At 34.4% G+C, this 25,193-nt stretch overlaps 1 protein-coding gene across 1 annotated transcript; it reads right to left on the reverse strand.

Moving 5' to 3' along the window:
* Nucleotides 1-40: 40 nt before the first annotated feature.
* On the reverse strand, nt 41-25,088 carry LOC130623103 (polycystin family receptor for egg jelly-like). Its single transcript, XM_057438600.1, has 28 exons — nt 24,294-25,088; nt 23,097-23,139; nt 19,148-19,623; nt 18,796-19,009; nt 18,312-18,475; nt 14,506-17,701; nt 13,894-14,159; nt 13,621-13,748; nt 12,958-13,253; nt 11,873-12,031; nt 11,579-11,742; nt 11,420-11,518; nt 11,144-11,218; nt 10,918-11,082; nt 10,087-10,212; nt 9,413-9,553; nt 8,549-8,812; nt 7,642-8,226; nt 6,975-7,343; nt 6,362-6,626; nt 5,785-6,234; nt 5,367-5,579; nt 4,359-4,733; nt 4,029-4,125; nt 3,563-3,758; nt 2,741-2,906; nt 1,913-2,110; nt 41-1,704 (listed from the first exon to the last, which is right to left on the reverse strand). The coding sequence occupies exons 1-28, from the start codon at nt 24,333-24,335 to the stop codon at nt 344-346; spliced, it is 10,293 nt and encodes a 3,430-aa protein (XP_057294583.1). The 5' UTR covers nt 24,336-25,088; the 3' UTR covers nt 41-343.
* Nucleotides 25,089-25,193: the final 105 nt, after the last annotated feature.

The raw sequence follows: 25,193 nt of genomic DNA on the forward strand, positions 1-25,193 counted from the left end.
CAGTTTTATAGTTCTGATAAATATCGTAGCTGCATGCTGCAAGCTGTGTCGTCAAACGAAAAAAAAGTTTTCTAAGTGTTGCAGATATTTTGAAAGAAAAAAAAAAAAACTCGAGCGGGAACGGAAGCTTGACCGATCATGCTCTGCTACTTCAGCACTTCACAACACTGCAAAATACCTCTTAAAAACAATTTTCAGTTTAAATTTTTATTATTTCGTTTTTGGGCGATTGAGTTTAAGCGGCTAAACGGTACACTGGCATCCAAGACCCGCTGGGTATGTCTCTGGAAGGTTTAAAAATTTAGGAAATAATTTTTTAAAAACTCAAAAAAAAGTTTCTTTTCTACATCCACTTTTCAAGCTCGTCTCTTAAATCCTGTTTCATCAAAAGTTCATCGTGAATTTCTTGATATTCAAAACTTGGGTTTACATATGCGCCACCACTTTGACGTGTCTCAGTTGCCCGACCAAAACCATCCTCTTCACACTGACCCTCCCAGATATCGTTTAATGAATCATCGAGCTGAGCAAACTTCATTTCAATTTCTTCGTCGATAAACTGGTAGTATTTCTTTCTCTTTGGAACAGAAACCTTTTTATCAAAGCGCTTCTTTTTTTTCTTCGCATTGAAATTATCTTCGCGCTGTTTTTGCTCTTCTTTGTCAAACCTTTCCATTATTGCTTTTCGGCCGCCGTCTCCTTTACCAATGATGTGCTTAAATTTCGATATCATGAAATCTACTAGCTCGTATTCTTGACTTTGCATCGACAAATCGTCCTTCACCGCAGCGTAGGTTTCCATGATGATTGACAGAAATACATTCATAATATACATAACACCGAAAAGCATGATCAACACAAACCAAATCCGACCGAATATAGGCTTGGCGTTCTCAATTTCTCCAAACGAAAACCCGCCAAGCAGCAACGACATCACGGACTCGGTAGCCGTAAGGTAACTTTTATAATCAGGTAGGTGAGGCACAAATAAAAGATAAGCGAGAGTTGTGAAAGCAATGAAGAAAATGAAGAAAACGACAAAGAAAGCTGCAAGAGGTTTGGCGCATCCCTTTAGAGTTGAAGCCAAAAGAGATATTGTTTTGTTGTACTGTAGTAATCGAATCGATTTGATACAAGAAAGAAGAACGATTACCGAAGTTAAGCCCGAGAACAACACATCCCATTGCGTGACTTTGTTAAAGCTAACAAAAGCCCCAGGATGCTTTTCGATTTTCCCGATGGCTCGATTAACCAACATCATACGGGAAAAGAACACACCGATTGTTGAAATGACTAAGACAATCGTTGCGAATTCCAGCAGATTCCAAAAACCCTTAAAATATGCCTTCCTCTCTCTGTAGATCTTTTTTCCTTCTCTGTATACTGAGATCGCAAAAAATAACATCACGAAGAACTGACAGGCGAGAGTAAAGCTTTCTGTACTTCCCCCGAACGTGTACAGACGAGCAATCTTGATACTTGAAAACAACTCCACCCCATTCGTGGGTAAGATCTCCACAACAAAGTTCATAATGGCGAACAAATTAACTTGCGCGTTGTATACGGTTACTTCTAGAAACACTGCACGCGTTTGTTCATCGAGCCATTTGTTTTGATATAAATGACTAAGTAAGGCTTGAGATTTCTGTGGATCTTTACCCATGTCTCCAACGTAACCGCCACCGCGGTAAGCTGTGATGGAACCTAGAACGAGAGAAGAACATATAAAAACAGATTATGGTTGATTTTTTATGGCGAATTTTTTACGGAAATTAAATTTATGCTAGTGAAATAAATAAGGCAAAGAAATTGATAAAAGTAAAAAATAACAACCACAAAAACAAGTAAAAAGTTGTACAATCTACAAAAAATTATCAATTCCGCCTTTTTACATTTAACAGATTGCACTCACCTGCAAACGGGTATGTGTCCAATTGATCTGATGCCTGATACTCCCACGATTGGTAATATTTGCTTGGTTCATGTTCAGATTCATTTTTGATTGGAAGCCAACTTGGTTCGTATCTTCCTTCGTCCTCTTTACTCCACGAATACCAATCGTGACAACCCGGTATCATGTCTTTAAAATCCTTGTGAACTTTACATGTATCTATGAGTGCAACAAGAAAAAAATTAAAACAGGAACAGTCTTCTCTTGTATAGGTCTAAAACCAGACCAAATTTAAGTGTCTTTTTTACTGATTTTAAATTGAAAATCGATTTCATTATTGTGGAAGATACACTCTTTACGTTTAGGATTCAAATTTAACGTTTTTTGAACACTTTCACAAAAGCCGTTGCGCCATCTTCAATAGAAATCGATGACAACGCAAGCAAAGCTTTCACTCGAGAAAAAACAATCAATGCATGTCAAAAACCAGAGTGACTGATACTGTAAATGCTTGATTAATTACAAGGGGGGGCTTAGTTGTTAAAAAGCGACCCAAGCTTATTTAAAGAGGTGGAGGTTTATGAGGCTTCAAAAAATAGTGGTACATGATACAAAAAGTATTTCCTTTCTTTTCCTCCTTGACAGCTATAAGTTGAATTCGCTCCTTTTTCCCCCGGAACATGCTCAGAAGCCGTTCTGTTTCGGGGAAATTTGAAGTAAAAAAAAAACTTAAGGCCTTGCCTCACAATCCTTTTTTGGTTCGTTTGGTCATTTGAAGCTGCAATTAGGAAATGGAAGACAGAAGTGTTATTGACAAATTTACAAAACGTGATTGACGTGAAAACTTACCCCTTTTAATTCGTAGTTGTCTCAGTCTCGATCCACCAAACAAGTTACTGTAATGATCACTAACAAAACCTGGTACATGGGAGTCGCTATTGTACCATCTAGAGGCATACAAACCACGTACAACTGTCTCTTGCAACCACTTCCAAATGTCATTCACATCTTGAATCTGAAAATTTGCAAGATTCACAAGATTTACTTACAAAATCATTGCTGTTTTAATAAATAAAAGAGTCAAAATGTTTCTGCAGCATTGGGACAACACATTTTTGAAATAAGTAAATCTATAAGCCACTTTCATGTTCGACGAATGACTTGAAATATTAACCATCAGAATATGCACCCATTTCTTTTTAAAAAAAACCTTCTTGATCAAAAAATAATTATTTTTTCAAAATTTGAGCTAATGACGACTGAGAAAAAGACCGAGATAGTACAATGTACCAATTCACCTTTTTTTATAAAACATTTTTCATTACAACACAGTTCTTAAGAGTTATGGTGGTTCAATTATCGGACAGTTTTTGACTAATTTTTTCCTGTATTTTTGCACGGTTGGTCATCTAGAGATTAATATACAGAGACAAAAATGCTGAAATAATGCAAAAATTGACGTAACAAAAACAGATCTAATGTAGGTAATAGAATCGCACATGATAAAGATATAACCAAATTTTATCCAAACAAATACTAACAATAGTAGAAAAGAGACCTTTTTTTTAATCACAGTGAATTAGTGGGAGAGAGACCACAATGCCCCTTCTCCCTCCCTCCACCCTCCCCCACCTACAGTGAACAACTTATTCATACAACGAGTCAACTTACCTTTGTGAAAGGAAATTTCCCTTTCGCAGTATTATGCATACCATAATCTCCATGGATAAAAATATCTTCCATGCTTTTCCGCACATGGTAGGACTGCGGATCAAGATGGGAATATGTGACTTGACATAATGCGACAACAAACACAAGATAGATGAACAAATCACGAAGTAAGCTGTACATTTTTAGTTCTTTCAATCTAAATGTTTAAAAATTCGCAATACGGCATTTTGTAAAAATTAGGCTGCTATCTCAAATCTTAAACGTATGACCTAGCTAGTTATTAGGCTGGGTCGATACAAACTCATTTATCTGACACTGGTAGCAATAAGCAAAAACTAACTGTATTTTTTCTCTTTGTGTGTTATAAGTAGTGGTGCTACAGATGTACGAAATATGCATAAATATGCACGAAATATCGACGCAGGACATAGTCACGTCGGGTTAATGTCTAGTTAAGTAAACATACCTGAACGATCTCAGTGCTGCAATCTTTTCCCTTGAAGGAGGTTGGAATCTAATAATGTCTTTCTTCTCAGGCCTCTTTCTGTCAACATCTTGGTTATCTAAATATATTAGCTACATAGATTACCAAATTACACGTTTTTCTACGAAAAGGTTAGAAAGGAGTCCAAAATGTTTCTTAATGGAGGGCGTAAAACAATTTTGTTGTTGTTGTCACTCACGTTCAAGAAAGGTTGTGAAAAACATATAGATGCATAAAAATAAAGAGATAAGGACTTTAGGGAAGCAAATAAACTTGACATTTGGAACTTTCTTGAGAATATTCGTATCTCACCACGTCCTACATATTCCTCATCAATCTGCTTCTTATTCGCTTCCCCTTCCTCTTCATCATCATCTTCAGCAGGCTTCTTGACAATCAATGCAATAAACAAGGCCAATCCCAAAATCTTGATTGGTTGAGACACGCACACATCTTGGAAAAACGAGACAAACAAAGCGGAAATCCACTGCGCCGATTTTTCTTTGCCAAACTGGAATCCATACAAGACAACAAAAAATGCAGAAGTGAATGACGTCAAGATGAGTAGGGTCCATGCAAAGTACTTCATCCAGTAAGGTAATTTCTTCTTCTGCTTCTTCATCTTCAATTTCTTTTCTTCTCTTTGTTTTTCTTGAGCCGGTGTTTCCATCTTGAAGCCGATTTCATCTGAAATCACAATCATTAGATCTGCTAGGTAAAATCAAATCAATGAAATTATTGACCAATAAGCAAATAAAACCATTGTGGGCGTTGGTGAAAGGCGTTGGTTACGGGCGTTAAATATCATATGTAGTGTCCTTAGTAACTTATGTTGGTAATTTTCACAGTGTAATACATATATTTGCGTGAATATGTCTACTCGAAGATACGATGTGATGTCAATTTACAAGAAGATGTGATGTCAATTTACAAGAATAAATATTATTATATTACTCAAAACGACCTTTTCGGTAAATTAATCTTTCCAAAAATTTCGAAAGACAGTTTTTTTGTTTTTCCTTCTCTTGTTTTTCTTATAAATATAATGGTCTGTCTTTGTGATATGAACAAAGTTTTATCAAATACTAACTTATCTCAATAAATTAAAAGTGTAATACAGATTCGCAATAATTCTTCGCAAAAAAAATTTACAAGGTTTCATTCGCGAAATATGTGTGCGTCGTAATTTGTTTGTTTATACTATTTAAAATATTTTATAAAAAATATAAAAACTAAAAACACAGTGTACTCTAAGCTTAAATTAACCTGTTTACTATTAATTCCCATTTTTTTACATGTTAGATGTTCATGCGCCCTTACCTACTGTATTCGATTGGTTTAATACGCCAAGCCTGCTCACAGGGCGTGATAAATTGTCATCTTTTTCCTTTATAGAACTAATGATGTCAATAAATTCGCTTTTCTGTTTTCTTGGACAACAAAAGAACAACTCATACACCCACCACCAATTGATGGCTTTCTTTTTCGCCATTTCTTCCCGTGTAGGTTTTGGTCCCAGACTTCTAAATACACCTAAGAAGAAAAGCCGTATGCTTATATATAGTTCGCGCTAATCATGGCTTGGGCTACTTATCTTATCAGACTTGATACTTCTAGCCTGGATAATGGTACAAGCTAACACTGCGAGAGTTATTTAAAAAAGCACCAAAACCTGAAGAAATCCTTTATCAACCTTGCCTGACCGACCCTGAATGCCGGTCAGCTAACATCTACGTACCTACAATCAGGATATTCACTGGAAAAATGATCAAACTTGTCATAATTCCAATTCCGATCTGCGACGGAGAGAATGCAAAAGGACCCACGTGTATTGTTGTTGACGGATCAGCCTCTCCTCCCACTTGATAAAACATAGCGTTTGTAACCATAGTACAGTATAACAAGGTTAAACAACACGATAAACGTTGAACACGTGTAAACCTCGATTTCGGTGGTCGTATAAACACGCTAAACCATATGTGACTATCAGTTATATTCTTTTGTGTCGTAGAGAAAAACAAGTGGTTAAAACTTTTCATGTCCTCAGGACCAGCGATGGCGAGAAGGCGTTCCAAAGAGCCATCACCCTCTTCCACAGCTATAGCGTTATCGTTTAGGAAGAGATACTTTCGGTCAGCGTTCAGATCGTGTACCATCACACGACTAAGGTACCATGATGGATTTTTGCCTGAAAATAGAAATCACTAGAGTTTATAAAATAAATCTTGATGGCCACATGCTGAAGCTACATTTAGCTAAAAAAATTAGGGCATTTTGGTCAAAGCATAACATTATGCATACCCGCATGCATTTACCTGTATTATCATGCCATATTCTTAAGTATTGCAGGTCACCAACGGTGTCTGGAAAACTAGCTAGAAAAACGTCCTGTCCTCTTTTTTGAAATATTTTCCGATTCTCATCTTTAAGTTGCCTTACTTCCGTTTGATCCTCGTCACCGGAAAGTTGAAAGAAGACGTTAGCAGTGGTAGCAGCTGATGAAGTAAAGCCAGTGTAAACGGTAATCTCGTAAAACTGCCGATCGGACGGATCATTTTCAACAAGTGGTGTAACTCCAGCCTAAAATATTTACATGTTGACTGTACTTTTGTTTTGATAGTTAAAAACCAGTTGAATTGATTAGTCAAATTTTTTGGTTAATCAAATTAAATTTAACTTATTTCTAACATGGAAGTAAATAAAAAGCACAAAGGATAAATTTTGAAAAAATATAATCCAGAACATTTAGGCTACAGACAGACAGCAAAAAAAAATGCTTTAACCATATCTGTTAAATAATATCAAAATGTCAAATTCACAAAGTTAAACTTTAGTTATTTCGCTTTTTGTTCAACAAAAGCACAAGTTCAAAAGTACAGGCTAATGTCTGCTTTAGTCCCCGTTAAACCCAAGCAATATCACACACACCCTCTCGATGTCTTTTCTATCTTCCCGTCTCGCCCAAAACAACAGGATCAAATACGCGCCAAGGATTGACAGTACGGTAGCAAATGCGACGGGATTTTCGGCAAGATTAGCGAAACCAGCGAAAGCTTTCGAGAAATCAATTGGATTCGGCATGACGAAAAAACCACCAGCAAACGTCGCTCTTGTTATTTTTTTCTTGCGTGACGTCCGTGCAGCCGCAGTTGTGGGAACTGCAGTAGTTGTGGTGGTGGAGGTGGTGGTGTTGGTTGCGTTGGGTGAAAACATTGGGGTTTGGTATGGCGCTTCTTGGTCTTCTCCTCCCACCTTACAGATGCAATGTGTTTTATTAAAAGTAGTTTTCGGTCCAACCTGAATTGGAAATAAAAACATTGTTATGTTCAACTACTTTGCGCGATAACTGCATGAACAAAATAATACCCAATGTTTCTTTACGGTTCGTTATCGGATTATTGAAATAACATCCAAAGGAGAAAACAAATAAACTAATACATCGAAAAGCGAACAAACAAGTAAAAGATGCTATCTAGTAACAACGACAACGACAATAACAACAAACAACAACAACAACAACAAAAACAACAACAGCAACTTCAGAAAAATCAGAACATTCTTTAAACAAATAAAGAAATGCAAAATTAAAACTTACCCGGCAACCACTAGTTGTAAAGACCTTTTCCTCTTCATCCCAAATTTTACATAAAGTTTCCCACGTTCTTAAAGTATACTCCATCGTTGGGTCATATTCATACTTAGCAAAGATGTCCTTTCGACTAGGCGTCATTTTTACACCAATGTAATACTCCCCAGTTCCGTTTAAATCATCTGTGGAGAAGAGCCATATAAATGGATCTGGCAAAGTTTGGTTGGCTGCTTTCAAAGTCACCTGTGTATAGTTTGTGACAGCATTTGATACGGTCGGTCTTCGTTCGTGACTTATATACACATGGATTACTGTATCAGGATCAATAGGGCGAATCTCAATAGCGGTGTAACTTATGTTTGATGTGAAATTGACCCGGTGTACCTTCATAGCGCCTTGCTCAGTGTCGTACTTGTATTTGATTGGTGGAATATCATTGGTTAAGTCTCGCTTCACAAACATTGTCATTTCTTGTCCGGACAAATCCATAGGGCTTCCATCAGGTCCGCTTAAAGCAAGTCCCATTACATCCGATTCGACGTCATCAGCACCATCAGCGCCTTGGTAAGGATTGTTACCCGTCGATGTTACCTGAAGTAGAAATAAAACTTTCATTTTCAAATATGTATCGTCAGGGAATAACAAAATCAGGAAAAAGAGATCAATTCTTTTATAAGTGATTACATTATCCTCAACTATTTCATTTTTAACCTTCTTAGTCTTATTCTCCGATAAGAAATTTAAGGTAACAGAAAATATTGTAATCAACCCCAAAACAAATTTAGGATTTGTGTGAACCATCCTTAAAGTCATCCCTAATATAAAAAAGCGAAGAGGGGTCCTGGGGACGAGGTTGCCTGATAGTCACTACAAAAGGCGTTAAAATAAACAAGAACTTAATATAATTTTTTACCATTGCACCAATTGAAGGGCGTTTCCCAGTCACTTCAATAAGACTTTGATTTCCAAGAATATATTTAATTTCCGGTATTTGGAAACCTGTTTCGTCCTCATCAGCGTTGTCTCCCACTTGTGCCATCTCAATGTCCATGTTGCCAGCCCGAATGGTTTTGGGCGTATCTCCAGCAACTAGCTGCCGCATCAGAGCACCGCCCACTTTGTTAATGGTATCCATAGCTTTGTCTGCGTTGTTCTTACTGGTGGTGTTACTGACGTTCTAAAGGCATCAAAACAAATCATTGATTTGTTTATTTTCTTTTTTTTTTATTTGTTCTCAGCTTTTTATTTTGACGAAACAAACTACAGAATAAAACTTATTTTATGCGAGAGGAAGAAAAATAATTTTCTTCGGATGTTTCAAATACAAGAAACCTTTTCGAATTTTGGAGACATCCCAAATAACAAAGCAAAAATACAAAACAAACCAAAAAAACCTTTTTTGAATTTCCTTTTTATTAGCGTATAAAAACGGTTTCAATTTCTGCATTTAAACCAATACTATAGAATGAGTGACACGTGGTTGTATAAAATTGCACGAAATTTTCTCAAAGTACCTAAAATTTCACCGGATGATAAATCCTCTCCAAACATAAATTTTAAAAATTACCATTTTTGAGATTTAAAACAGCATATGCAAAAAATAATGTAAACTAAGGCTATCTTCACACTTCAATTTTTTGCTGTTCCAAATGCTTTAAACTGCGTGTTCAGATAGGTCAAAAATCGCTGATTTGCAAATAAGCAAAATTATTTGTGGCACAAATAGTCATAAATATTCATTTCATCGACGAAATTATTTTCCCCCATTAATTCCTACCTTTTTATTAGCCGTTTCAGCGTTCAATACATTAGACGAAGCTAAAAACATGCTCTCCGCAGTGCTGCTCATCTCTGGGTCGACTCCACTTGCTTGTAGCATGCAGTCAGACATAGCATCTAACGCGTTGCTTGATTCTTTCTAAAAAACACAGCAATCAGAATTCTTTTAAAATAAATGAAAAGGGTTTTTCAGTTTCCATAAACATTTAAATATAGGAATAATGTGCGCCTGCGTGATAATAAATCCCAAAAAAAATTCACACAAAATAAAGACTAACGCTTGGTGGAAAATCGATTATTTAGTCGCAGTTCTGATGAAACATTTAAATCTGAAACTTCACCTTTCATTTCAGATTGCAGGGTAAATCTAGCGTTTCTAACAAGAAAAGAAAATAGCAAAAAGCGAGTTTAAGTGTCTGGTCAAAGATTCTGCCAATTCTCTTTTAATTTGGTGGAAATAGATGAAACTATCGCCGTTTTTTATTGGGCGGGTTTTTCGTTCTAAGAAACATTTCGCTCGGATGAAAAATTAACGATTTGCTAAAAGGGTGTTTAGTGTTAACACAAAAAAAATTGTATTCTCACCAATCAGGTTTTGTTAGTTATTGTGTCGAGCAAATAACTTTTTTTATCATAACACCTCATACCGAAGATTAAGAAAATCCAAACTACCTGCGCCTCTTCTGAAACTTCGTCAGTACTTTTGGTGAGCTCCGCCTGCACCCCGCCCATTTGTTTGATCTCACTCAAGCTACATGCTTTTGCTTTGTTCATCGAACGAATTAACTTCTCACGTGTCTAAATACAAGGAAGAAGGATATCAAGAACATTTGCCGTTTTAAAGAAGTAAGAAAAAAAATTACTAAAAAGATGCAATTTAAAAAATTTTCCTTTTAAATTTGATCCATTTATTTAATCATTCATACATTCATTTAGTAGTTAATTAATACGTTAATATATTCATTCGCTCGCCTGTTAATACATTCATTCATTCATTCATATTCATACATTCATTCAGTATTCAAATAATACATTTATCTGTTAATATATTCATTCGCTCGCCTGTTAATACATTCATTCATTCATTCATTCATTCAGTAGTCAATTAATACATTCACCCGTTAATTCATTTATTCGCTCGCCTGTTAATACATTCATCATTCATTTATTTATTTGTTCATTTGTTCATTCATTCATTTATTTATTCATTGATTTATTTATTTATTAATTCATTTATTCATTCATCCAACAGCAAAGAAAAGTTAGTAGACACTTTTCTCATAAGTGTATTGTAACTTTAGTTCAATAAATTCATTTTAAAATGCCTTCAGGGGCTTCTTTCTTAAGTGCTGTGCAATCTAGTTTAGTTACATTTTTTAGGTTGACTGTCAACTTTGGTGCAGTTTGCACTGAAAAAATAAGGTGAATTATTTATTTAAAAAATAAGTGAAGTATACTAGCTAACATCAGACAAACAAAAAAGGGGATGAATAAGAATCTCACCTGCTTTGCATCATCGGGGGTTGTTTTTGACTTTCGATTTTTTTTATTCATCAACGAACCGGCAGCAAACGCTAGACGAGACAATACTTGCAAATTTCCCTGTGCAGCCAATGATTCAAGATCATTGGAAACAGCATCGAAATCCACGCTATCTGGCTCTGTAACCTGTTGGGATAAAATCATAATCTCTATAATAGTAGCAGTCTGTCCGCAAGAAGTGTTGTACAACAGGCTCACGAAATAGCGTGTAATTTAAAGACGGACGACCCCGTGGGTTCTTCCACGGGAATACGGCTAGCCTCTATAATAATGGTCGTATTCTGTTTAAAATAGTTGTAGCGTAGCTTATTGTGATCCTCCAAAAACGTATATTAATTACTCCATGCTAACTGGCAGACAAAAATGCAAAAACAAACGATAGGGAAAATATATGTATGATGCGAGAAAATCTAAGGAGCGACAGATCCGTGGGTTCCTTTTCGCGGGCTTATGACTAGGCTACAGTATAATACTCGCGGTCTGCCTTTCTTTGAAGCAAAGATGGTAGCTGCGAATAGCGATGAGCAAATTTCTGTGTATTCTCCTTTGGCTCACGAAGGTTCTGAAGTTATTATCTATAATCGCCTAAAATACTATTTTACACATCTATTAATATGCTCACCTTGACTTTAAAATTCTTGGAAACACCAAACGCAAAATGATCTTCCACTGTAACGATAAGCTCGTATTCATAATTGTCTTCCTCCTGACCGATCGGAAGTATCATTGAAACTTCACGCTCGAAGCCAGTATACATATTCTGTCGTTCGCCACCTCGAAGGGTGTCTAAAAGAATAATATTTTTCTATTTATTTATAGAATTTTTACAGAGGTAAAACATATTTTCTATGTTAAATTTGTAAAGGAAGGTATGAAAACGGTCTGTAAATGAACAAAACAAACAAAAAATATTCACCAATTTTGTATTTTATCGGAGTATCTTCATCAAACCATGCATCGCATTTTATTTCAAACATGGTAGACAAAGTAACACCTTCACGTGGTGAAACTTCACAAAATCCACCAGAAGGAGGTCGGTTAACGGTAAATCGAAAATCACTAAACCCACCTGCTTCTAAACAAAAAAAATACACAGATTAGTGAGAAAAATAATGTGATAAAGAGAAAGCTATACAAGAAATACAAATGCAATTCCTATAATAAATAAAATGCCTTTCCAAGCTTAATATTTCAGATTCGTAGATACTAATTTCAAGTTAGGAATTGTAATTTCTCATCCAGTTTGGATGAAAAGAGAGAGATTGGATTATTTTGTCGTGTTTAGCATACGTTTGTGCGTACTGGCAACTTCTGGCCGAGACCCTAAATGTGGATTTCCTTACGACCAAATTTTTATTAGTCTTTAAAAAACACCAACTTTTTATATTTTGCTTATTATATATATGCATATTACCATTACGTTCAGCATGCTCTGTTTGGACATAATTAGAAATTTAAATTTTTATACCAAATTTAGCCTATAGTTGAAAACATTTAGATGACAATCGACGTTATGATGTCACTGTCAATTTTTCTCCACTTGCTGTCACAAATGGTGAAGCAAACTAGTCGAAACCAGTAACGAAATTCAGCCACAACCACGAATCACATAACACAAGTAGACAGCGCTTGAAAAAACAAGAAATGACCTTATAATAATTGTGTGAGCCTCTTTTAACAAATCACTCACCTATGGACATGATTAAGTACTCTCTAAACAAGTTTCATTGTCTAGATTCGTTCATCAAGTTGAAAAAAATTCTATTTTTTTTCTTTAAAATATTTGGATTCTAAAAAGTACCCATGGAACAACATTTCAATTTTTCTTCACTTTGCACATTTAGAATTTTCTATCAGTGATCAAGGTCCTTGTTTTATTGGCACGTATATATGACATGATGGTTAAATAAGGCAAAAGAAAGTAAAATATTTTCATAAAAAACAAACAAACAAACAAACAAACAAAAGTAAATCCAATAACTAAAACAAATCAAGCTTTACCAGGATCACTTCCCATCATCCGAGCCATGACACGCAAGATATAATTGCTGCCAAACTCTAGCACATTTCCTTTCAAAGCGATATTCGCATTGGTTAAGGATGTTGTAGTTTTCGATTCAAGATCTTTAATTTCAATCTCTTCATCGAAACGTGCGCCATTTGCATCTGTGCTTTCATTTAATAGATACATTCGCCAGCGGTAGAATACGGCTGTGGTTGAGTTGCAGTTTGAACACAGACTTTGAATTTTCAGCGGATCTGTTGGACTTAGCTTTTCATAACAATTGAATGAGCATCTATTGGCAAATTGGTAAACATTTCAATCAGCAAAAAAGTGTATCTCAAAAAATACACTTACTTCCTAAGAGACAAAATATGATTGCTTGTTCCTTATATTTCTCTTATTTTCACTGGGCCGGGCAAGTTCAATTTTGTTCCACTTGGAAAAATTGAAATGAGAAGATTATTTTTTTGTTTGTTTGACTTTTTAGACATCACAGGGGCGTATGTAAATGTTATAGAACCTTGTCATTGGCAATGCACATGTAAATAGATTTACTAGGCTACTATTTACTAGGGAGACAAATGCAGGAGACGCAGGAGGACAGTGAAACTAATCGCTTTTCGTTTTTTTTTAAAGTAGCTGATTAGGGCATAACTTACTGAATTTCAAGTGACGGTGGAACACCGTTGAGAATTTTAAATTCTTGATCAAATATTCCTCTTCTTTCACCTTTCTTTACATAAACTCGCATCACATACATCGCTCCCTTGACCAAACTGGTTTTGATCTAAAAATAATTTCTACTTGCTACTTGACATATTTAATTCCTTATCTTGTGATTTGTCAATTTAGTGAAAAAAGAAAAATCTTAAACAGTTCCTATGGTAACAAAAAAATGCTTCCCAAGTAAACAAAGCAATGATAAAACTTACTGAGATTTGACTACCATCAGCCTTTAGATGTCTCAAGTTTGCAACGCCTTTGTATAATCGAAATTTTCCATTTTTAAAACACCCTGCAGTATCATTATCAGGTTGCACTGTATCAAAACGTTCTGGAAACTCCTCATCATGCCGTCTGCAGTACCACTCGTATTCAAATGGAACGCTTCTGTTTGCTTGTAGGTTGTCAGGGTCATAACTTCTTGATGCATCAAATGGAACATTGACATCAAATCCTACAGCTCGTCGCACTCCACCTTTAATGATAAGGATACTGGTAACAAACTCGCACACAACAACTCAAGGTGCAGAAACGTGAAGAAGAGTTGTGATTGATACCAAACTTAAAACAAATCTAAAACTTTGTTTGTGAAAAAAGCAAAATATTGAAAAATCATTAAATGCAGAATTAGGGCTGTGAGATTGACACCGATGCAAATATAAATTTTATAATTTCTTCAGTCAAGTTAACGAAATAAATTACTTACTTTTACAAATAAATTTTTCAAAGGCATAAAATGGCGTGAAAAAAATTGAGCAAAGCAGTCAGCCAAAACAACTTTAAGCTTTTTTGTATTTCGTATAAAAATTGTATCTCCTTACCTATAATGGAAGCCTTCAAGTTTGAAGGAGTTATTTCAAACCAAGCTGTATCCGTTGAATTAATACCTTCCAAATTCTCTCTGTCACTTTCATAAGCAACATTCAATTCAATGCGCAGCAAGCCATACGGCAAAGTATTTTCTGGTAATTCTAACACAGTCGGATCTAATGTTCCTGGCTTCCTAGTAAATGGCATTTTCAGTCTATGAAAGCCATAGTTGTTCGGCAAAGCTATTGGAGTGTCATTACCAACTGTGAATACCTTCCACCATAAGGTGACATTGTCAGCCTTGTTGCAGTCTAGCGTGACGTTTGATTGTAATACAAACCCAAAACTTCTCATCAAACGCTTTGGAAAAGTCTGGTTGCTATTGTCTGATATTATCGCTACAGGATTTGGGCATGGTATGTAATTCACGTAAAGTTGAGATATTGCAAAATAAACACTGACTTTGTTTGAAACATGGACAGATACATTATGCCATCCCTTGGATGAGTTGTAAAAATGTTCGAGTTGAATAGGGCTATCACTTTTTGCTTGAATGAAAGTGAAGTTTTTTTTCTGATTAAATTCAATAAATCTGCAATTATTTCGGTTAATGATGTAAACGCAGTTGTCACCAAAGTCAATCTTTGCACAGGTGTCCGTTCCATATGTCTTTGCAGTTATATTTACTTGAACTGAGCTGCCAAATAAAACAGTTGGTGTGACATTGAACTTCATATCTTGAATACTTTCCTGAACATGCACCTCTGTGTGACTTTCAAACACACCAAGAATATTGGCAACACGGACACTGACATTGAATTTACCTGGAGTTGCATATTTACGCTCGTATGAATTACTTATACTTGATTTAGTTTCAGTGCCATCACCAAAATCAAAGGTATAAAGCTTGTCTTTCTTCTGAGTGGTTACATTAAACTTTATGATGTCCTCCAATGGAAAATACATGCGATTGGAACCAAAACCAGGAACAAATACACTGCTGTTTTTACGGAAGCCTGTGATTTTTATGGGAATAATTTTTTGTACATCTATTGTAAATGGGAACTTTTTTGAGCTTACGTTGTTGTAGATTGTTACTGAGCCAGCATATATACCAGGGATATCGTATTTATACATTCGAATTATTTTGTCTTCTTTCGGTGGCACAAGAGGAACAGTGTATGTATGTCCATTTCCAAAATCCCATTTTAATAATGCATTTGTTGGTAAAGGAACATCATTATGTGCCTTTAAGTAAAAAAGCACCTCTCCTGGTTTAAATCTTAGTGGGCTGTTAGTTGAAATAAGGATATCCTTTACTGGATGCTCAGCAATCATGAAATCATCACAGTGGTCTTTCTTTTTGTCAATTAAATTCCATGCATATGTTGTAACATTGTAGTGTCCTGGCTTTTTGTATTGATGTTTTACTATGGTACCTTCTAAAAGCATTGAGCTTGCGAATGTTTGATTATTACCATCACCAAAGTCTACAGCGTATGATAATTTTGAACCTTCTGATGTGTAAATGGAGAAATTGTGTTCTTTGTTGACAGTGAGGAAGTGTGGGTTTGGACACTGTATGGCGAAACCACTGATTGGTTTTTCCACAGCCTGCACAGACGAGGCATTGGCAACACCATTTGGATTTTTACAGGAAATGGAAACTTTGTAATCACCAACCATACTGTAACTATGATTCAATACATCACTAAATTGTGATTTGTCAACTGTAATCCTTGTCCCGTCACCTAGATCCCATTCACAAATAAAAAGCGTTCCCTCTTCCATACTTGCGGAAATAAAAGATTTCTTTCCGAAAACAGTTCCTTGCGTTATCACCTTTAAACCTGTTATGATTTCTTTTTCTTCAACTACAATTGTACCATTAGCTATAGTTTCAGCTTGTGATATCGAGTTAAAGCATGTAACAGATGTTCGGAATGTTCCAGTTTTCTTGTAGAAATACTTCAATGTTGTGTTTTTCGTTTCAACAACAATGTCACTATCATTGAAATTATAACGACAGACTATATTAGAACCTTGAGTGTAAAGCACACTTAAGTCAATAGGATCCTTTAACCAAAGATAAACATTACCAGTCAGATGAAGGTGGTTTGTAAATGCAGCCAGACCAGTGATTGGAATTTCAACTAAAGCTTTGGCAGAAGTAGTTTTAACACTGCCTATATTATTTGTAGCATTAATGGTAATGGAATAATATCCTTCTCTATCATATTTATGTTTGATGTTATTACAATACTGAAATGTAGGATTAATCATATAATTAGGTGATCCATCACCAAAATTAATATGATAGCTAACATTGGTTCCTTTCCTCACACACCATTTAATGTGACTTTCGCTTCCCACAGCTACTGGTTTTATTGCCTCAGTCACAGAAAGTCCTTCTATATCATCATAGATCTTCACAGAACACAGATCAGATATTCTTGAAACGGAATTGAATGCAGTAACTTTAATTTTGTATATTCCAGGAACATGATATGCGTGAGTTACAGGATAGTATTTGACACTAATGAAAGTACTGTTTCCAAACTCAAAAAAATATGTTATATTGGTCCCGATGTGTGTATCTATATTAACGGTAAACTCCTGACTGCTAAATTTATAGGGTGGGCATTGGATATTTATTTTGTCAATGGGAATGTCAACATATACAAGCCGAGGTGTGGTGCGGTTTGATGTGATGTAATATGCACCATGTGAAGTATAGTTATGACGCAACAAAAACTGAGATGGATTGATAAAATGGGCACTCATCATGTGATACCAATTCTGTGATTCAGAGTTGGAATGAATGTAATCTTCCTTTCCAGAGTCATACATAAACTCGATATTGTTGTTGTCTCCTGTGAAACTTATTTCTCCCCCTTTTGAAGTCCAACCTATTACATCACCTTTCTTTGCAATCATTGGTTCCTGAAGCTTAAGAAATTGATGACCAAGTGATTTAATTGTGTATTTTGTCTGCTTTACTAATGAGAAATCAACATTAAAACTAGTTTGAGCCTTCTTCGAAGGACATATTCCAGATAATGGGATACACCTTTCAGTTTTGAAACAATAAAACTCATCAGCTTGACATCTCAATTCATGTAGTGTGTTACACGAAGCACCATCACTTGCACACATTTGCTTCTGTTCACAATAAACTTTTCCACTATCACATTTTGGACGAAAGATCTATATTAAAATAATGAAAGAAAAAGGTCTTTACCACAGCCTGTAATACGTAAAATAAAATAAATTGCTGATAAATATTTTTGAAAAATTGCTTGAAAAATTTTGATCAGTTCTCAAGATGTTTGATTTTGAAATCTTGATAATTATGCTAATTAAAGCATGACATCCCGTATTAGATAAAACGAGGTTCTGTTTCAAGAGTTTATCAAGGCAGTAACGTAAATATGTTTTAACGTATCCAGTTTATGATTTTGAACATATTTATATATATGAATTTTAAAACTAATTAATCCTGATTATCATTTATACAGTAATTTGTTTCCAAACATCTTATATACGATGTCATAATTCCACATAATTAGCTAAACTTTCAAGCCCTATATCTCAGAGATCAATAAAGGTTTTACCTAAAGGCAAAGAACCATTACTAACTTTTAAAAGACCTTTTGAATGAAACAAACTGTTTTTTGTCACAGGAGGTAAGCTTTAAATTACATAATAAACATTTCTTATTTATTTATTTATTTTCTTCCACTGAGATTTTTTGTACAGCTATATAGCAGTAGAAATTTTAAGAGATATATGAATATGGTAGATATGGTAAAAATACCTGCAAATATATATCTCCTTGCAAAATGGTCTCGAATTCCCATGCATATACTTCACTGTCATATTTAAAGTAAAGATGTGGCATTATTATTGTTGGTCTTTTGTTCATTGGTGAATGTGTTCCACGAGCAGTTCTTTTATTGCCAACAGAACCATAAATCACATCTAAATGGCGTCATTAAGAACAGTTACGTACCCACTCATTCTTACTTTACATGTGGATTTAGTTTTGCATATCCTGTGAATTATTTGTCTTTGGTATTTAATCTCTCATATTAGGTATTACAAAAAGGGAGACTTTGTTAAATTTTGATACAAATTCGTTTCTACAGAAATGAAAAGGGCCAATTTGAAATATTTCTCACTTCGTTCATGCTTTTAAAAATTTGAAGAATTAAATAGAACATTTAAATTTAAATTAGTACAACTTAGATGTAAACGATGGATAGTGCCAAATACAAATAGATGAGTATTAAAAAACTTACTTGCAATGACTTCTTCAGATATTCCATCTCCAAATGTAAATACCGTTATCAATGGTGACCCTCTTTTAAATGAACCAGTACATTCTAAATCCTTGCCAAACACTTGCGATGGTGAGCATGAAATAGTTGCATCTGATACAAGTGGATCAGTCACTTCAATGATTTCTTCTGCAATATGTGGTTCAGATATGTTATTATGTGCTTCAACACTAACCTAATAAAAAATTTTAACGATATTTAAAGGAACGATTGAATATTATCCCTAAAGTTACTGCATACTAATTTGTTCAAGCATAAATATCTAAGAAAATTGATGTAATTTGATGTTATAATAAAAAGAATATATATATACCTTGAAGCTGCCTGGTTGACTGTAAACATAGGTAACAGCAGGGCTTGTGGAACTTTCTGGATAAACTGTTGTACCATCACCTGTTTTAAACTGAAACGCCGCACCTTCTCCGTGAAACACCTCCGCATTAATTTTAGTATCTTTGTATACTGTTACATCATTTTGTTTGTGTAATTTCAAGTCGAAAATTCTTTTACGAACATCATAAACACTTATTCGATTAACTCCTCCACAAGATGAGTGTGTTTGATTACCTGTTCCAGGACATGGTGAGGAGCATTCCGCATCATTCAAATACTTTGCAGGCTGCCTACTTGTACAGAGACACAACTTGCCATGTTTGATGCCAGCAAAGAGCCAATTCTTCCCACATGCTATCATGCATGATATAGGACTCAACTCACTGGGGATGTAATCTCCAGGTGTGTGAATAAATAAACTGTCATCCTCTCCTTCCTGGTAGCAACCAATGTATTCTGAAACCGTAATAATTAGGTATTATACTTTAAAATCACATAGTATAGTACGAAATTATTTAGACATTTAAATTAAGAATTGGAAAATTTCATAGTGTTATTTTGTGGTGTTGGTTGTTTACAAAATGTAGTTGTTTTTATGCAGAATTTCTCACATAAGATTTCATAGGTCTTGCCTTTTCTAGTCACTATTGAAGCATCTTTTTTTTAGTTTGGTCATGTTGTCATTCAGCAAAGTCAGTCTAATAACTATATGTACATGGGGCCAAAACCAAGACGAAACCTCTCAATAAAAAGGGTATTCTATAGCTACTGATGAATTACTAGTAGTAGTGAGTTATATTTTATGCAAGATAATATACCACAGCTAGGTTTCTATAAAGATTTCAAAAACAAGTGGCAGACATTTTATCATGTTTTAGTCTAAATTTGCTTTAATAAAAGTATAATAAACATAGCATCACAAAAAAATTGCAAAGTCAAACTCCTTTCTCTTGCCATAATAAATGATTTCGAAAGCGAAACCGCCATGTTACCTTCACCCGTAATCTAGCACCACGTGACACACTTCTACGAAATCAACCAAGAGAAACTGAAAGACAACTCATGACGAAAACTTTACCCCCCCCCCCCCCCCCCCAAAAAAAAAAAAAAAAAAAAAAAAACTAAAAATAAGAAAAAACACTAGGTAAACTTTCATGAGTCGCGGCACCAAGAGCTTGGGTTCTTTTTTAGATTTGGGAGGTAGATTGTATTTTAAAGTAAAAATAAAAGCTTTTTTAGAGGTCTTAACACGTTGTTTGAAGCTAAAAATATTCTTCGTTGGCCAACACGGTGAGCGACAATTTTTACTTTCGTAACCATATTATCCTTCCTCCAACAAAAAACTTACGCAAAGACGGTCATCAGGAAATAGCAGTTTATACTCACTCCACATGTGTTTAGCCAACAAAAAACTTACACAAAGACGGTCAACAGGAAACAGCAGTTTATACTCACTCCACATGTGTTTAGCCAACAAAAAACTTACACAAAGACGGTCAACAGGAAACAGCAGTTTATACTCACTCCACATGTGTTTAGCCAACAAAAAACTTACACAAAGACGGTCAACAGGAAACAGCAGTTTATACTCACTCCACATGTGTTTAGCCAACAAAAAACTTACGCAAAGACGGTCAACAGGAAACAGCAGTTTATACTCACTCCACATGTGTTTAGCCAACAAAAAACTTACGCAAAGACGGTCAACAGGAAACAGCAGTTTATACTCACTCCACATGTGTTTAGCCAACAAAAAACTTACGCAAAGACGGTCAACAGGAAACAGCAGTTTATACTCACTCCACATGTGTTTAGTCAACAAAAAACTTACGCAAAGACGGTCAACAGGAAACAGCAGTTTATACTCACTCCACATGTGTTTAGCCAACAAAAAACTTACGCAAAGACGGTCAACAGGAAACAGCAGTTTATACTCACTCCACATGTGTTTAGCCAACAAAAAACTTACGCAAAGACGGGTCAACAGGAAACAGCAGTTTATACTCACTCCACATGTGTAGCTTAGTCAACAAAAAATGACCAAATTTTTGCTAAGTGACTAATATTTTTTGCCAACCAAAAATTTTTGCCGATTTTTTTTATCCGACTATCATTAATTGCCATTTTTCATTTTTTTTTAGCAATTTTTCATTTTTTATTTAAGTATCTATGAAATCATAACAAAAATAAATAGAATACAAAAACAGCATTGTATCAGTCTCTGCACTTATCTTATTTCTAAATAACGTTTCAAGTGAGCGTAGATGAGGAAAAAAAGAAAATCGAGAAGACAAGAACGAAGCGAAAAATATTCAAATATAAGAAGAAATAGAAAAAATAATCATAGTTCTCATTTTCCTCTTGTTGAAGATTTTTATTAAAAGAAAAAAAAAGCTTGAAAATTTAACCTTTTGTGGTCATTATTAATTTAAAAATAAATTGGTAAAAAGTGACGTAATTCACAAAATTAGTCGGCAAAAAGTGACTAAATTATGCCTAAGTGATGAATTTTTTTGCCGCATTTTCTTGTGCGAAAACGTGATTTGGTTATTTCAAGATTTCTTTGCAAATTTGTCAATTTTTTTTTGGCATGCAAGCATTAAAGAGTTGGAATAAGGTGTCTCCTTCGAAAAAAAAAATCTTTACATATATTATTTTTTTAGCATTTTGTGCTCCTTTTGTTACGAAATATATTTCTTTAAGTAATTAAGTTTTGGTTTTTGATCTATTAAGTTCATAAAGGCAAATTCCTATGTCTTATCTTATTATTCGCATGAGCAAAAAAGGCATATCATTCCTAGCATACCTAAAAAGTTTATTTACATTAATTTGTTAACAATAGTTTTCGCGCGCTTTCATTTTGTCTGCGTAAGATCACTCTTTAAAACAACAGCTGCCGTTCTCGTACTACTTAAATTGGCGCCGCCATCTTAACTGCCGTCCTCTTTGCGTTAGGTCTTAAATAATACAACAGACACGATAATTTACGATATGTTAATTCCGTGAACAACTTTTGTTTTTCGTACAAAATCATTTTGAGGTGCAAAGTGAAATGATTTCCCTCTAGAGTGGGCATCCCTCAAATTGCGTAGATTGCTGCGTATAGTGTAAAAATAAACATTTCAATCTCAATTTCAATTCTAGTGAGATATGTTTGCAATAGAATATCCAAGAATATTCCCGGTTAATATGTAATTGTTAAATAATTATTTTAGATTATTATTAAAAAATTTTTATTATCTAAATCAGAAAAATTAATGTTTATTGAATGCAAAGTCCGATTTCCAAGCAGCAGCTCCTAACGTCGGAACACAATATGCTGATTCTCTACGATACTGCAGATAGCAGAGTTTTTGAGTTGTTTGTTAAAAAGGACGTTTGCTTACTGCTCACTTTGTGTGGATCCATATTGCAATTTACTACATTCGACTATTTAAATGGAAATAAACCGCGTGGATTATTTGCAATCAAATTATTCATTGCTATCTCGTTTTAACCGCTTCGCTTCCTTGCAGTTTCGTAAGGAAAACGTTTACAACATTTCAACCTCGTTCATGCTCGTATGGCTGTCAAAAAGATACACGATGGCCTGGAGAGAAGGTTGGTAAGGTTTTAATTGAGACAAATGTAATTTGAAATTTAGGGTTTAAGGTTTTGTCTATCCTCGGATCCCTTGTAAGAACCTGTAATCACAAGGTAAAAGTCCTGGAAATTAGATTGGGTTTAAGGTGTTCTAGGGGTGGCGCACCAACCTTAAAAAAGGGTCTTTGCGTAAATAATTAAGTGATAATAATAAACGACTAGTAAAGAAGCAAAACTACAACCTCGTTTCCAGCATTTTGCCTTTTTGATTATTGTTGGCCACTCTGTAAAAAGACCTTGGGGACGAGGATGGTAATACTAATTAAATACAGCAAAAGTAAACAAACCTTCAGGCGTGTTTTTGATTGGTTCACCAAAACAATGGATTGTCTGTAAGAAAAACAATAAGTCATCAAATTAATAGTATTTTAGCATAATAGTTTTTTTTAAAGTTATTAAAGTCAGGTTACTTTAACTTTGATCTCCAAGCTTGTTAGTTCTTACGGTTCTAATACAAACCCTGGAGACGAAGTCGTGGTTTCGTTTGTTTTATAATTGTTTTTTAAGAAGACGCGAAATTAAATTTTTATAACAAAAATTTCTGTCTTATTTTGACCTCGTTATAACTTATATCACGACAATAAGAACTTGAATTTTACATGAATAAGAACGTTAATGCTAGCAAATATCACCCGCGAAATTATCTCACATTATAGATAACATATCGCCAGTTTTTAATCGTCCAAAATTTTTGCCAGCTAAATTTATTGACCTCTTTAAAAGAAAAAGCAGCGTGGATTTTTTTTGCCATTTAGGCCATCCGCCAAAAATATTGAAAAGGCTTCAAAAAATATTGAAGTTAAATTTTTATTTGTTATGGAATTTTTTATTATGAGATCGACAAAACTTCCTTTTATGTTTTGTGTTATAATTGTCAATCAAGTCTTTGACTAACTTTGCACGCTATTTCATGAACCCATGATAAAATAATCAACACCTATGCCCATTGGATGGGTTGATTCTCGCAAAAAATCATTGATGGGTAATTCGCCAAAGTTAATTCTCGTAAAATATCATTCAATGGGTAATTCACGGAAGTTAATTCTCGCAAAAAATCATTGATGGGTAATTCGCGAAAGTTAATTCTCGCAAAAAAATATTAAAGTGATCATTCCTAAAAGTTAATTCTCGCGAAAATTTTTAAAAGAGCGCATTCGCGAAAGTTATTTTCCTTGATTTTGCGATTTTTTTGACTTTAATGTATTTCATAGTTAAAAAATATTTGTCCTTTCTGACATCGGAACACATTTTGCTTCAATTAAATGTTATAAGCATTACGTAGCTTCACCCACGCAAACAAATGTCACAAAATTGTTGCCCTTTTGCAAAAATGAAATGTGACCACGCTTGCAGACAAAAATCACAAATATAACGGCTTCAAAAGTGCAGATAGTTTCAAACTTCGAATGTAGGTAAAAGAAAAAGGTTACTTGTTTGTTTGTTTGTTTACTTAATAACAATAAACAAAATAATAAATTCCTCACCAATGTTGAAAATAAAATGCAAGCCAATAAGAATTTTGTCATTTTTTGAGGAACAATTAAATAAATTTCAGCATATGAAATTTACAACTGTCACTAACGTTCTTTTCTTCGTTCGCGCTCTTTTCTTTCTGTCAGATTAAAAAACGTTCTTGTATTTTTTATTTATTTTATTTTTAGCAGTGAATGATTTCGTTTGAGTGAAGAGTCCGTTTTTATTGACTTAACAATAATGGTTCGCTAACTGCGGGTTGAATTTTCTTTTTCTGCTTAAAATTCTATTGCATAGATTTACTAAAAAAAATTATTTCTATGTTGAAGATTGACGATTTTAAAAAGCCATCTCAAGCCGGGACATTAATTATTAATTTATTTATTTGCTGCAGTAAAAATGGCAGCTGTCTCTTGTCAATTTCATGTACGTTTCATAAACAATCTTTTTGAGACATAAGATTCACCTTCGAAAGTTATATAGCTATTAATTATTTAAAATAGATAAACATTAAATCCCAATATTTTTTTGATTTTTTTTTCTTTTTCGTTTTTTTTGAACTTTATTTTTATTTCTTTATTACTGTTTTACATTTTTAACAGCCGCACTCTCTAAATACGTATTTTAACGAAACGATTCAATAAGCTCAATCCCCGTGTAATGAAGGGGACCACTCAAAAGGTTAAGGTGCAAGAAATTATACGGACTTTAGAACCACATAGACGTTTAGACAATCTGTTTATGAATAATTTATTTTTATGAGGAATTTGCTACTTTTTATTTTTACTTTTAAAAGCTAGCTAATAAGGTTTGGAGTTTATTTCATTAGAAAGTTTTGTTGAAAGGAAGGCAACATCGAATAAATCATGGAATTCCAATATATGTAGGAAAATTTTCTGTCATTTTCAGTT

This window comes from Hydractinia symbiolongicarpus, chromosome 13 (genome assembly GCF_029227915.1).
Source record: "Hydractinia symbiolongicarpus strain clone_291-10 chromosome 13, HSymV2.1, whole genome shotgun sequence".
NCBI classification, from domain to species: Eukaryota; Metazoa; Cnidaria; class Hydrozoa; order Anthoathecata; family Hydractiniidae; genus Hydractinia; species Hydractinia symbiolongicarpus.

Excerpts from the sequence above, each read along its gene's own strand:
- LOC130623103 (XM_057438600.1), bottom strand. The coding sequence starts at position 24,335 with ATGACAAAATTCTTATTGGCTTGCATTTTATTTTCAACATTG. Across the intron at positions 12,032-12,957 it reads GATGATGGGAAGTGATCCTG|AAGCAGGTGGGTTTAGTGAT; the intron begins GTAAAGCTTGAT and ends TTTTTTGTTTAG. Across the intron at positions 9,554-10,086 it reads AAGTTTCAGAAGAGGCGCAG|AAAGAATCAAGCAACGCGTT; the intron begins GTAGTTTGGATT and ends TGTGTTTTTTAG.